This window comes from Pyrgilauda ruficollis, unplaced genomic scaffold (genome assembly GCF_017590135.1).
Source record: "Pyrgilauda ruficollis isolate IOZ18807 unplaced genomic scaffold, ASM1759013v1 scaffold31, whole genome shotgun sequence".
Lineage (NCBI taxonomy): Eukaryota > Metazoa > Chordata > Aves > Passeriformes > Passeridae > Pyrgilauda > Pyrgilauda ruficollis.
Genome location: NW_024524489.1, coordinates 5,331,369 through 5,344,377, shown reverse-complemented (window position 1 = coordinate 5,344,377; position 13,009 = coordinate 5,331,369). Strand labels below are relative to the sequence as shown.

Sequence of the window (13,009 nt, the reverse complement as noted above, 5' to 3'; positions counted from 1 at the left end):
GTGGAAATGGCCTTGGCTCACTGCCCAGCAACAAGGGTAATGTAGCTTGAGTAAATGCAAGGGGATCATCCTGAGCACATCCAGATGTGTGTTATAAAAACCCTTGTGTGTTTCACCCTCACTGGCATTTGAAGGGGGGACTTGTGTTCCTGCAAGTGTCATGGGAGAACTGTAAAAACTGAACTTCCAGTGGAGAAAATACATTTCCCAGAAGAATGTAATTCAGAAGCACTCACATATGTGTTTTGTCATCAGTCTCATGTCAGAAAAGGGAACACAAGGTAAAATTTTCATGCTGTCTGAAGCTGCTGTCTGTCCCGGGCTCCTGGCACCTCTGATGGAAACATGTGGTGCATCCCAAGGGCAGTTCATCCCTCGGTCATACCTGGCTTTCTTGAGACAGATGGAATTTTCCCCTGGAGACTGAATACCAGCTTGGGCTTCTGCCTGGCTGGCTGGACTGGGCACCTGGTGTTTAGATGGTGACTGAGATGGCTTCTGTCCTTGGTGACTTGGGTGTTTTTGAAACCACCACTGGCTTTCACATGGGAACTCTTTGACAGGTTAGACTTGGGTACATTTGCAGGAGGATGTGTTTTCCCATGCACTTTTGTGGAGCTCTAAATGTTCCTGTGAGGAACCAATGTTCCTGTGTAGCATTAGGCTTTCAGATTCTGAGAGGCACTCACAGAAATGCAGTTTAATGGCACTGGATGGAAGAGAAACGAAATCTTACCAGTGATTCCAGTTTTGACTGTTACCAGGCTACAGAGTTACTCTAAGTTACTTAAGGTTATCTAATATTATTATCTAATAAGTGCTAAGTGTGATATTTCACTTAGTTCTCAACATAGTAGCCTCAAGTTTTTAGTATTTGTGGATAGAATGGCACTTGAGTGTAATTTAGTTTGCATTAATGTTAATTCTGTATTTCCTGTAATTCTCTTATTTTCTTCCCTTTCATGTTGTCACTTATGCCAGAGGCAGTCATGGTGCAATAGGCAGATTCAGCTATTTCTAATGACCGCGGCTGTTCAGACGAGCGCTAGGGTTTTGTTAATTTCAAATTTCTGACAGTTTATTAACATTTATCACTTGGATGAACCAGACATTTCAGTCAGTATAGAATTTCTATATAAATTCATCTCCGTTCCTTGCCAGGCGAGCAAAGGTTAGCAGTGAGCAGATAACACAGCTTAATGAGGTCAAATCAAGCTGATTCATGATCACTATGGAGAAAAATATCCTCCTGGGGAAAATACTTGCGCTGAAAAATCCCATAAACCAAACCACTTGTTTATCTGTCATTCCCACAGAGATAGTAATGTAATTACTCTCATAATTATCTTCATTAGTGTCAGGAATTATCTGCAATTCATTTCTCTGCTCTGAGTATGTTTGTTTATTTGCTGATTTTTGTCTCAGATTTAGCCAACAGACCTAAGAATTGTGTGTTTGTGAAGCCATGCAGCAGACATCTGTGATGCACTGCTCTGACATTCTCTCTGCTGAAATATGGATTGCTGTCTTTCAGTTCCAGCATCCCTGTGCTCATTCCCTGACATCTGCCCTTCATTACATGGCTCCCGTGCGGCCGAGACGACAGATTGTCTATCCTCTGCAAGAGCTTGGCGAAAACGCTCCGTCGGAGCAAGTCTCCAAGGATCAGGTGGGTAACAGCAGTGGCAGCAGGCGGGAGGCACGGTGCCAGCTCGTGCGGGGCCTGGCAGATGGGCTGGCATTAACCTCCCAGTGCTCACGGGCTGCTCCTTAATTACAGCAGCCGCGCTGGCTGCGCGATCCCGATCCCGCTCTGCTGCCACGCCCGGCCGGGCTGGGCCTGCAGCCCGGCACACGCTGCTGGAGCAGAGCCCTTCCCGCTCCGCTGCCCACGATGGCAGCGCTTTGTCATGGCCTCCCAACGTCTTCTAAATGCTCTGCCTGCTGCTGAGCCCTTGCTCCTGCTAGCTTTATTTAGGTGTCATGCTCTGCAAGCGGAAAAAAGACAATATCATGCTGTTGTCTCTTTCTGTAGAGATTGCTTCAGTACATTTTATCTTTCAGTCCCAAAATCAAGTTTCTTCCATGCATGAGATGCCCTTAAAACACCAAGTGACTTAATAGCAAAGGAAAAGGTTGTTTTCACTAGCAAATGGTTTTACTTGCAAAGAACTGGTGTGGCCTGGAGGTTCTAAATGAAAAGTCTCTTTAAATTTCATTTTTAAAATAACTTGCACCCCATTCTCTTATGTTTTTTAAGTAACTAAAATTTGACATGAAGGTGATTCCTCAAAAGAGTAACTAGTGAAGCTGAAATATTAGAAAAAACACAATTAGTGATGGATTCTCTCAGTAGGTAGTCGTAATTTTGTGGAGAAACATAATTAGGGAGCTTTATGTCTGTCTACTAACTTCCAGTTGGCTGAGATGGGCTTCCATATAATATTTTTAGAGCTGTCCTTTTCTCAGTTAGTCAGTAGGTTTTGGCACCTAAAACTCTTAATTAGGCAGCAGCTGGCAAAGCGAAATCCAGAACATGGCTAAGGCTGTTGGTCTGGGTTTGGCTTTGTTCAACAGCCTTCCCTTCACATGCACATCCCTGCCTTTCTCTTATCTGCAGAATGAAAAACTCTGATGCTTTTCTTTAAACTGTTTCTTATTCTTAATATTTAAAGTGATTGCTCACTTCCTAAAAGAGCTCATCTTAGTGTTTTTGTTGAAGCTGGAAAATAACAGACATCCTGTGTTTGAAAAATTTGCAAATCTTTTGTCTCCTCATGTTCTTCCTGAGGTTTTTTGAGCTTCTCTGTAGGTAGTGGCATAATGGTTTGAAATCTCAGATTTAGATTTCTATTCAAAAGAATGTGTGAAATTTTTGCTAAGTTGTACTGGAAAAACCCCAGCTCAAGGCCAGGCAAGTATCCATGCATCTGCCTCTGCATGAATTATAGATTTTTGACAGACTGTGCTCTATCAGAATGGACATCTGGGGCTAAGTGCTGGGTCGTAACTTGAGGATAAAGCTAGTCTGGTGCTGCTGCTGGCTTCTCTGAAATACCAAGAACTTGAAACCATGTAAAGCTAAATTGAGTCTTCTGTTGAGTGAATGAAGCGACCTTTGGTCACCCTGCATTGGGAAGCTGTGTAACATAAGGAGCAGGCTGCCATGGGAAACTGGGTGTACTCATGAGTAAGGAGGTGGTGCTGCTTTTAGACCTTGGATTGCAGCCAGGCACAAGGCACTTGCCCTCTCTCTGCTCAGATCCCTCATAAAGGAAGATTGATCCCCATCAATGATCTTGCCCTACCTTGCCCAATACTGTAGTGAAGTTACAAATAAACTGAGGTGTGTCTTATAAATTAATATAACCAAGTTTCAGTAGGCACAATATTATCTTTCTGCCTTTTTTGTAGTGATTAAAAGCCTTCTCAGACCTACTGTAAACAGTAAGGTGGAATCTGTAAGGCAGAGAACAACCTGTCTCACCAAGGAGATAAATGTGCTAGCTCTGCAGAATGGAAAGGCTGAGAAGTGTCACCTTATGAAACACAGTGAGACAAGGTGAAACACATTTTGGTTGTAGAAGATGCTAACGGGCTGGGAAGTGAGGGAAAAAGGACATGGAAGAACAATGTTGTGAGGAAAGTGTGGAGAAGGGAAGGAGAAAGGTGAAAGGCAGACTAAGAGTCTGGAGTAGGAATTAGTGGGAAGATATCTGAGGCCAGCACATGCAGAGGAGTAAGGAGAAAATATCTTCTATCATCTTTGTTTTGGTGGTTTCAAATGAGATCAGGGCAGGATCTTGAAAGATGTTTAGATTGGGCAAGCAGGGATTCCAAGCATTTGAGACCACTCCTCATTTCTTTATCCCACGTCTCTATCCCAGCTCACCAAGCTGGTTTAAAGCGAGTGGGCTTTGCCCTCTCCTATGTGAAAGCAGCTCCTCTAGAGGTGAATCTATGCCCACTTTGTTCCTGTGAGCTGGAGGGCAGGTTATCAATGTAATTGCTGCTTTAGAGTGATCTGCAGTAGTGGCAGGATTTGTCACATGAACTACAGGATGAGGATTGTAAATGCAAGCTGATTTCAGAAAGGAAAAATTTTCATTGATTGCCTGCCCTAATTGGTTGCTTGAGTATCTGTTGCTGGTAATGGGGATAATTGTGGTGATATTCTTGCTTTGATACCCACAAGATGCCCCTTGATATCTAGTAATCAACAAATCAACATCTGCCTCTCATCTGTTGCTTTTTCAGCTGCCTTCCTCTTGTTCCAGCCCTTTTCAAGCTCTTGCTCCCCTTCTCTAGCTGCAGAGTGTCTTTTTCCCCAGTAAGAGCTTGGGGCTGAGCAGCTCAGCTGTTCTGTGTGGAGGCACAGCTCCAGATGTGTGTGTGGATGTCTGGGGGCTGTCAGCAGCTCTGTATCTCAGTGAGTGAGAGCGGGAGCTCTGGGGCTCTGTCAGTCGCTGTCTCCCCAGGACCTTCTAGCCTGCTTAGGGCACGAAGGGAATTCACTCATAGATACAGATCCTGGGCCTGCATGGGCACTTTCCTGCTTCCTTCTTCGAAAGCCAGAAGAGAAACCATCAATCTAAACCACAGAAGCTCTGCTCTCAGCTAATTCCAGAGCACTGCCAGTCCACATGGATCTTATCTGTGCTGGAGAGGTGCTTTTTCTGCAGCTCTGGATCAGTTGTTATGGACAGATGAGCACAATCTGTGGCAACTTGTTCTTGTTGTCCCTCTGTCAACTCTCTCTATTCTTCTGTGATGTCTGGAAAAACCACCAAAGGGGAAGTGCCATGTGTTGCTCTCCTATGGATTCCTGGCCTGCTCCCTCCTGTCTCATGCAGGGTGCATGAGCGAGCTGTGTCTTGTGGTTTTCAAGGAAGCATAGATCCTTCCTCCAATGGGCTCTCTGTCAGAGCTAGATGTCAGCTGGAGAAAGGTGCTCCTAAATTCCAGGAACTTGCCCTATAACTCCACAGCCAACTGTTACCTGTGTGTCCATTTAACTGCAGTTCTACACTCTCCTTGTTCTCTCCAGGCCTTTCTGGCATTTCCCCTGGTTCAGTCTGGTTTCTGATTTGAGGCAGGCTTTTGGTGTGTGTTATTTTGGCTTATTGCTAAAATGGCTCTGAACTCCAGAGAAATCTAGAGCTTAGGAGCTCTCCCTGCTCCTCCCGTCTGCCATCCTTTTCATGAATGCTTTGCCATAAGTTTTAAGACCATCACACATCTTTTAACTTATTCTCTTAAACCACAGCTCTGTGCTGCTTCATCTTTGCCTCAGAAACCCTGTCACTCCCCAAGCAGTGGCTCCATTTCCTGAAGGGCTGTAAATTCTTCCTTACTTCTTCTTATGCTTTGAGATTGGAAATATATTTTGCTGCTGATTTTGTGTGTCTGCTCCTACCAAACTGTCTCCCATTGCTCTGCTGAAGAGATTTGGATAAATTGGGTAAGACTAGTCTGGGAAGCCACAAAGCAGGAGATGTTAAGCTTGCCTCCCATTAAATCTCCCACTGCAGCCCTTTAGAATGACACAGTTGCTGATTTGCATCTGGTCCTGAGGTGTCCAGACTTGAGGATACCTGTTGAGGAGCAAGTGTGGCAGAGGTGCCACATCTTGGCTCAGAATGGCATCGGCCACACATCTGCTGTGCTGGGGTTCAGGACACAGACCTGACAGAGCTCCTGCCTACTCATTAGATCAAACACTTTGTACAGCTGTGCCAAAGCAAAAGGAATTCTCTAATTTTTGTATTCTGGATCAGCAACCAGTGCTGGAGTGCCAACTGGCAGGAGATCCAAAGATCCAAACTCTTAATTCCCTCAGTGTTAAAACAGATTAGATTATTATTCTGGTTTGCACATCTGTCAGTCACTGCAGTCATGTTACATGAAAAACAGTCAGTTACAACAGAATCCTGAATATCTTAAAAAGTGCTCCTGGCCTTCACGAAGCATGTCATTATTGGTGGAATAGAAAGCTATAGGTAATGAAATAATTCTTAATTATTTCTTCATAAATAAACAATTTATAAACTTGTTTGCTTTCTCACCATCTGGGAGCATTCTGTTCTCCATCTGCTTCATGTAATTATCAATGTAAGGGAAGAATAGGTGATATAATTAACAAGAATAACTGATCCACAATGAAGAACAAAAATGGCACACATCTGTTGAATTATTTCCTTGTTTTTGCCCTTTTATTATTTTTCATGCTATTGGGTTTATTATGTTTTTATTTCGTGGCTGCATTCAAGCTGTCAGGCTCTATTGCACAGTTTAGAATTGTTTTTTCTGCTCCAGCTCATAAAAAGACAGAACAGTTGCTGAAGCCCATGAAGTGTTGTATAAATTCAGTTAGCTCAGTGTGAGGTTCAAATAGAAAATGGAGGCCAAGGCACTGCAAAGTCAACAGTTTCCAGTGCAGGTGTGTGGTGGTATTTTTGTGTGTTTGTCTGGTTCCATGATGATGGTTATGGTAAAGGCTATGAGTAAATGGCCTGAGAGCAGTTTAAAATAATAATTAAAACAAGAACAAGAAATGAGAGGAAAGGACATGCTTACTTTTAGATTCATCCTTTGCCTAGTTCCATTTCATATATGTTCACAACTACATGTTCAAATGACTTGTGAATGTAGGAGCCATCCTGGATGATTCTCTATTCTCTGAGCTTTTTATGTCCATTATAAAATTCCAGGACTTTTTAAAATAGTATATATTGACTGTGTTTTGTAAAAAGAAAAGGAGAAAATAGCTATCAGGTAAAACCAGAAAAAAAATCTGAAACATTTTTGAACTTGACAAACTTTATCTTGTGGGGAAGCTTGTTTAAAAAACAAAAATGAAACTGATTTATAGGAGTGTTTCTATAGAAAACTCATCCCTAGATGCTGTCCCCTCCAACAGACTCCTGGGGCTCTGCTTTCTTTACTCACATTCTGTGGCTTCTGCTTTCTGATGTTTAGACCTGTTCATTACCAGCTGTCTGAACCTTTCATTAGTGCCCAGACTGAGCACAGGGCTTTACCTTGATCTGTGCAGGCAGAGGAACAGAAAGGACTCAGAACTGATAGTTTGACTGTTAACAACACCTTGCTGTCCAGTCCCAGCCAGTCCACAGTGTACAGCCTGAAAATTTTAGCTCAGTTGCAATTCAAAGGTAATAAAAACAAGGACTTAAAATAAAATTTTGAAACATGGGGGAGAGGCTGTTGACAGAGGCTGCCACAGAACAATCTGTTCTGAGCAAGCAAAGCTCTTTGCTTCCAACTGCAGCTGAGAGTGCAAACTGCATGGTTTGTCACCTTGTGTGTCCACAGAAAAATGTCAAGAAGGTGGAGAGGGAGAGGCACAAGTTCTGTGAAGCAGCAGAGCCTCTGCTTTGAAGTGTATGCCCATCCTGGGTACTGGCCATTCCCTGTTTTGGTCTGCAGGCATGACCACAGGAACAGCCAGCTCTGCTTCTGGAGGTGCTCCTGGAACAGCAGTGCCTGGAGTAACTCAGGGGAAGCAGCCACTGCTGTTTTACCCTCTGTCTGCCTTGGAGCTAAGTCTGTGCTGGCTTGGTAGAATACCTGTACCAAATAAAGGTTTATTCTGGCAGTTTCAGTTCTGTTTATGTGCAGTTGAAGCACTGGAATGTACTGAATATGGCTAAAATATGGAAGGTTTTTCAGGGTTTGGGGTTTATTGTCATCATTAGGTCTCTACTAAGATAAAGAGCAAATATAGCAGAGAGCTTAGGGAGGAGGATGGGCAAGAGAATTCCCTGAATTTTAAATATCAAGGTTCATCTATCAAAGTTAAAACAGCGGAGTTCCTTCATGTTACAATTTGTGTGAGGACACTGGGATTACAAACAAAGGCTTGGTGTGGATAATTTTCACTTAACCAGGGGAGTAGTATTAATTTTTAAAGCAGTAACTGTTGCTTAAGATGTTCATGTGCTTGAGTAATGAATTTTTAATGCTTTTGTAGTATGTGCATGGATGAAAATCCATTATTTATTGTTGTTCCCCTTGGCTGGTGAAGGTGATGGTTTTATGGCACCAGTAGGCACACAAACAGGCGTTCTGAAGTGATGCTGATAACAAATTTCCTCACTGCAAATGTCAGTGGGGTTTGTGCGATGCTGCCATTACATTTTGTTTGGAAGGCTGAGTGTCACACCGTTGTGGGAGGCACCAGATGGCATCATTAACAGGAATGTTTACCACTTATGTGCATGTGTGAAATTAAAAGTAAGATGACCTATCTTTGTTTTGAAAGAGTGGTGTCAGTGCTGTACAGGTGTTAATGACATTTGCAGTAAACTAAAATAGGCACTTCTGCTTACAAACAGGTCAGACTTGGCTTAAAGCTTTTTCAAAGCCATTTGTTAGATTGATAATTCCAGCTTATAAGGAGGAAACAGCTATTTTTGCCACAGAAAGGTAATGTTTGCCATTAAAAAGTGGAGAAGTGTCTCTGCTTTCACTAAAACATGATTTGCTGACCCTACAAATCAATCTCCTCTCATATCCTGGACCATTATTTGTTACCTCGTGTTCATTATTTTCAGTATGAAATGTTATGATTTTTATTCTGGTTTTTTTCAAGCTTTTAACTTTATACCTCTTATGTTTTTCAATGAGTTCAGTATATTTGAACTGCTGCCTCTGTTGCCCTGAGTCTGTACGTGAGGTGCCTGTGCCTTCTCTTGCTCTGGCTCTGCTCTGTCCCTGGTGTGTGTGTGTGTGTGGGCAGCTGCCTCTGCGGGATGGCTCAGTGTGCCCAGAGACCAGTGCAAGCTGCCCCTTGTCTGCTGCTCCTGTGCTCAGGCCAGGGACCCCATAGGGCTCCTTTCCCCAGGGACTGCCAGGCTTGCTTCTCTCTCAGAGGGATGTGGAGCTAATGGGGTCAGTCCTTGGCCAAAGCCCAGGTTTGAATTTGCCGCTCTCTTTCCTTCTGCCTTGAAGAATAAGCCATAGACAGATGACCTGGGAAGCAATGACTGCTGTCAGAGGACTAGAGCCAGCCATGTGCTTTACCCCCTTGCCAGCTTGAATGCTTTGATTGAATTCCTGTGCCTTCCTCTTCTTCCCAGAAAAATGGGGGAGAGCTGAGCTCTCTGGAAGTGGCACCATTCTGAGTTCATTTCTTCGGCCTTTGAAGCAGAGCAGCAAGCAGTGGTCAGCTCTTAAAAAGAGTGTGAACTGCCCAGCCCTCTCTAGGCTGGGGATCCAAATGTCAGTGCTCAAAGTGAAAAAGAGCATCTTTTTACCATGGTAACAGTGGTTCTGTGAGGAAATTAAATAGATGTGTCCGTGCTCTGCTCTCTTCTGCCGCTGGTTGGAGTCAAGCAGGCAATCCCTGGTTTCCTATGGAGCCATAGGGACTGGCATACAATTGGTTATGAACATAGAGGTGGATTTTTCCAGAAGCTGAAGATCAGCATTTACCCACATAGGCATAATAATGGTGTAATAATACTGACTTCATTCATAAAGGCTTTGGGGATCTGTGGATGAAAATATTCTATAAAGGTGAACTGTTATCTGTCTGAGCCACAGTTCTTAAAAAGGGTTCTTTGACAAAGACAAAACAATTAAGGCTGCACTCTTCATCACTGTTTCTTTTTCTGTTTTCTTTTACTTCTGTTTCTGGTGTTCGTATAAATCTGTGAATGCTTGGAAACAGTTTTTGAAAACATGTTTGCAGAGATTTCTAATGAGGCTTTTTGGAATGTAGCTAGTATTTAGAAAACAATTCCTAATGCAGGCTGGAAAAGCACGCATTTTCCAATCAGTTTTGTTCATATCGCCTTGGTAAACATTGATGTTTCTTTTTTTAACTTGTGGTTCAAATGGAGCTTGAAATTAAAATAGCTCTGTTTGCTCACCTTCTTGTTTGCCTGTCACTGTCGCTGAGCTCAGCACTACTCTGCTAACAGGTTTGTTAATTGCTTTCACTGCTTCTGATGGTTTTTGCAGTAACAGTTCAGATCATGTGGATCTTCTAGAGCAGTAACTATCCTATCGCTGGGATTTCTCAGTAACAAATGTTGAAGTAAAACAAAAGCATTGCAGGCAGATGTAGAATCCCACAAGCCAGGGCTGGGAGGGCCCCTCCAAGGAGGAGTGAGGGATCAGTGAAGATGCCAAGAACGTAGCAAACGAGGCTGCCCCGTGTTTGCCGTGCAGTGCCCCGAGCAGCCCTTCTGAATGCGGACTGCTGCTAGGTACGTGAACTGCAGCCAACACTTCAGTGCATTCAGCTGGGCAAAGCCCAAGTCCTCAGGGTTTAATAAAGTCAAGTCTAAGTTCAGTGGTCAGAGTTGATAGCCTTAAAGGTCTTTTCCAAACAAAAGGATTCTGTGATGATGCAAATTCTGCAGCGTTATGGAGCCTTTGCATGAGGAGTCCCAGAGAGGACTGCAGCGGCTCTGACACACCACTGAGTGTTACTGGGATAGACTTTCCAGTGCCCAGTTCAGAACACAGTGCTGTTTTCTTCCTGTCAGGGCTGAAATACTTTGTCCAAATTTTTGGTTTTAGATTTTTGGGTGTTCAATTTCCATGGTTTTGCTTGTTAGAATGAAGCTAATGTAAATCCTGACTTATTGTAGAACAATTATTATATATGTATGTAGAAAACCTACAGCTATCCCAGGGTCCAATGTTTAAAAACAGAACTAAAAGGAACCTCAAAATATTCTGGATGTGAGTTTGTGCCATCAACATCTAATGTAAAGTCATGGTAAATGTACCATGAATCCATTCCCAAGGCATGTTAAAAGCAAACAGAAAAGTTGGACATGAAGCTGTATGTGGTTGGAAAGTGCAAAGGAAATAATGTGTTTGCTGAAACCTAATCAATATTTCATGACTCTTTTTCCATTGGTTTCTTGGGGTAGAAGGATGTGTGAATTCTGGATGCCGTAGATTAATCCTGCTCTGGCCCATGTTGTGTTGCGAAATTGTAAGTGAAAGCCATGGTTCCGTGCAGGGTGTGTTGTCAGTGTCTGGGGGCTGCATCAGCGTTTTAACAAGGTCCAGTTCAAAGGCTTGGAGTGATGGCACTGCCTGTCTGTGTGCAGGAATAGCCCCATGGGCCAAAGGGCCACCACTGCCTGTGGCCACGCCTGCCAGCTCCTCTGTCCCTCTGTGCCCAGATGGGAACAGCATGGGGGGCTAGGGGTGCCAGTACCCCAAATAATCATCTGATAACCAAGGAAAATCCTCCTTTCTACATATGCCTTTTCTACCAATGGCAATTAATGCTTTTACCTTGCATTAGTTAATGATTGCTGGTTTATTTAATAGATTGGATACAAAACAAACATGTTAGTTTGCTATTGACCTGTCAATTATGATGTCTGATTACCCCTCTGGGGAGCACAGGTAGCCATTTGTCCTGACATTTTGTTAAAATAGGTGGTATTATAGAACCAGTCCACCTAATTCCTCACTCCCTGGGGCCTTTCAGTGTACTTAGCTGTAGAAAGGTGATTTCTGGAGCATGACAGCTGTTGGTGCTGGGGCCGTTGTGTGGGGAACAAAACAGGTTATATTCTGCTTGTAGGCTGCCTTTGTGTCACTGATACAGGAGCTGTTTCATAAATTAGACAGATCTTCCCAGGGAAATTGTATTCCTGCTTTCATTGCTGCAGTGCATTAAAATAAACCACCAGCACAGCAGTAGGAGGAGATGTTTGAGCTTGGCATTGCCTTGAGACTTGTTGGGTTTGTGCTGTTTGCTGCTGGCATTCCTGCCTATTTTCATTGATGAGGTACATTACAAGTAGTTTCTTTTCATGGTTTTTACCATTTTATTAATTTATTAAGAGCTGCATTTCAACACAAATATCACTTAATCATTTTTCTTCCAGAAGGAGGAAAACTCTTGCTTTTCTAGAAAGTTGCAAGTCTGTGTGTGCAGCAAAATCCAGCCTGTCAGAATTGCTGTCTGCCAATGCCAGGAATGTGAATACTGAGGTGAGGGCACAGAGTCCTCCATGGCTGATTGTGGGACTGGGAGAGCTCCACACGTGTCAGCATTGGCAGAGCAGCAATTCCTGTAGCTGGGGCATAACCATTTAGTGTGTTATAAGAAACGCAGTCTGAGTTTGATTTTAAGTAGTGGGGGATGTCTGTAATACTTGGCACTGGTTCTTCTCGTTTCCTAAAATCTCTCCTAAAGATGTACACTTCCAGGGAAATACAAAGGGCTTTCTCAGCTTCTGAAACGTGGAAATGTTACAGATGTAGTCTGTATTATTATTTAATTTATGACTAAACCCCTTTTTGCTGGCAGATCCTTGTGTGAGGAGTGTTCGAGCATTTCAAGAGCACTGGCTTTAAATGGGATGATGGAGGTTCTCTGTAGGGACTTGCTTGTGTCCTGTGTAAACCTGGTTTGAAGTAGCAGGGTGGTTCTGTCCCTTGCCCAGGCATTCTTCACTGTGGGCCTGTGCTAAGCAGCCACCCTGGGCTGGCATACTTTTTAAGATATCTTCTGGAATTTTCCCAGGGCAGTCCAGTCCCTGAGATGAATCTGGCTCACCACTGGATGTCATCGTTGCACTGTGGTGAACTGCAGCTCAAAGAACATTTATCTGGCAGTAAAAAATAATGTTGCCTGACCAAAGGTGACATTTAATTTTGCCACATTCTGAATGACTTGCTGTGCAGTCATGCCATAGGGCAGGGAATTGATCCATAATGTTTCCTTAAAGGGAGCAGGACAGTGCTCTAGTGATTTACACAGTGTAGTGGGGCTGTGCTGAAACCTCAGCTGTGGAGCCCCACCAGTGCAAAGACATGGCATTAAAGATCTCTTGGGGATCTCAGTGTGCTATGTACTTATTGAGAAGGCCCATATAATTACCACAGCTTTTAAAGAAAGTACTCTTCATCTAGTGAGTTACTCTGTCAGCTGATTATATAGAGAATATATTTCTACTGTACTTCCATAGGAGGAATTTAGAGGCCTTAAATTTTACTGGTGCTGTCTCCT

At 43.4% G+C, this 13,009-nt stretch overlaps 1 protein-coding gene across 1 annotated transcript in view; it reads left to right on the top strand.

The window, feature by feature from the left end:
- The window catches only part of CFAP61 (cilia and flagella associated protein 61), a 90,626-nt gene that overhangs the window by 28,786 nt on the left and 48,831 nt on the right, over nucleotides 1-13,009 (top strand). Inside the window, exon 16 of the mRNA XM_041474028.1 lies at nucleotides 1,535-1,669. Coding sequence (XP_041329962.1) covers nucleotides 1,535-1,669 — 135 coding nt within the window. The remainder of the gene's footprint in view (nucleotides 1-1,534; nucleotides 1,670-13,009) is intronic.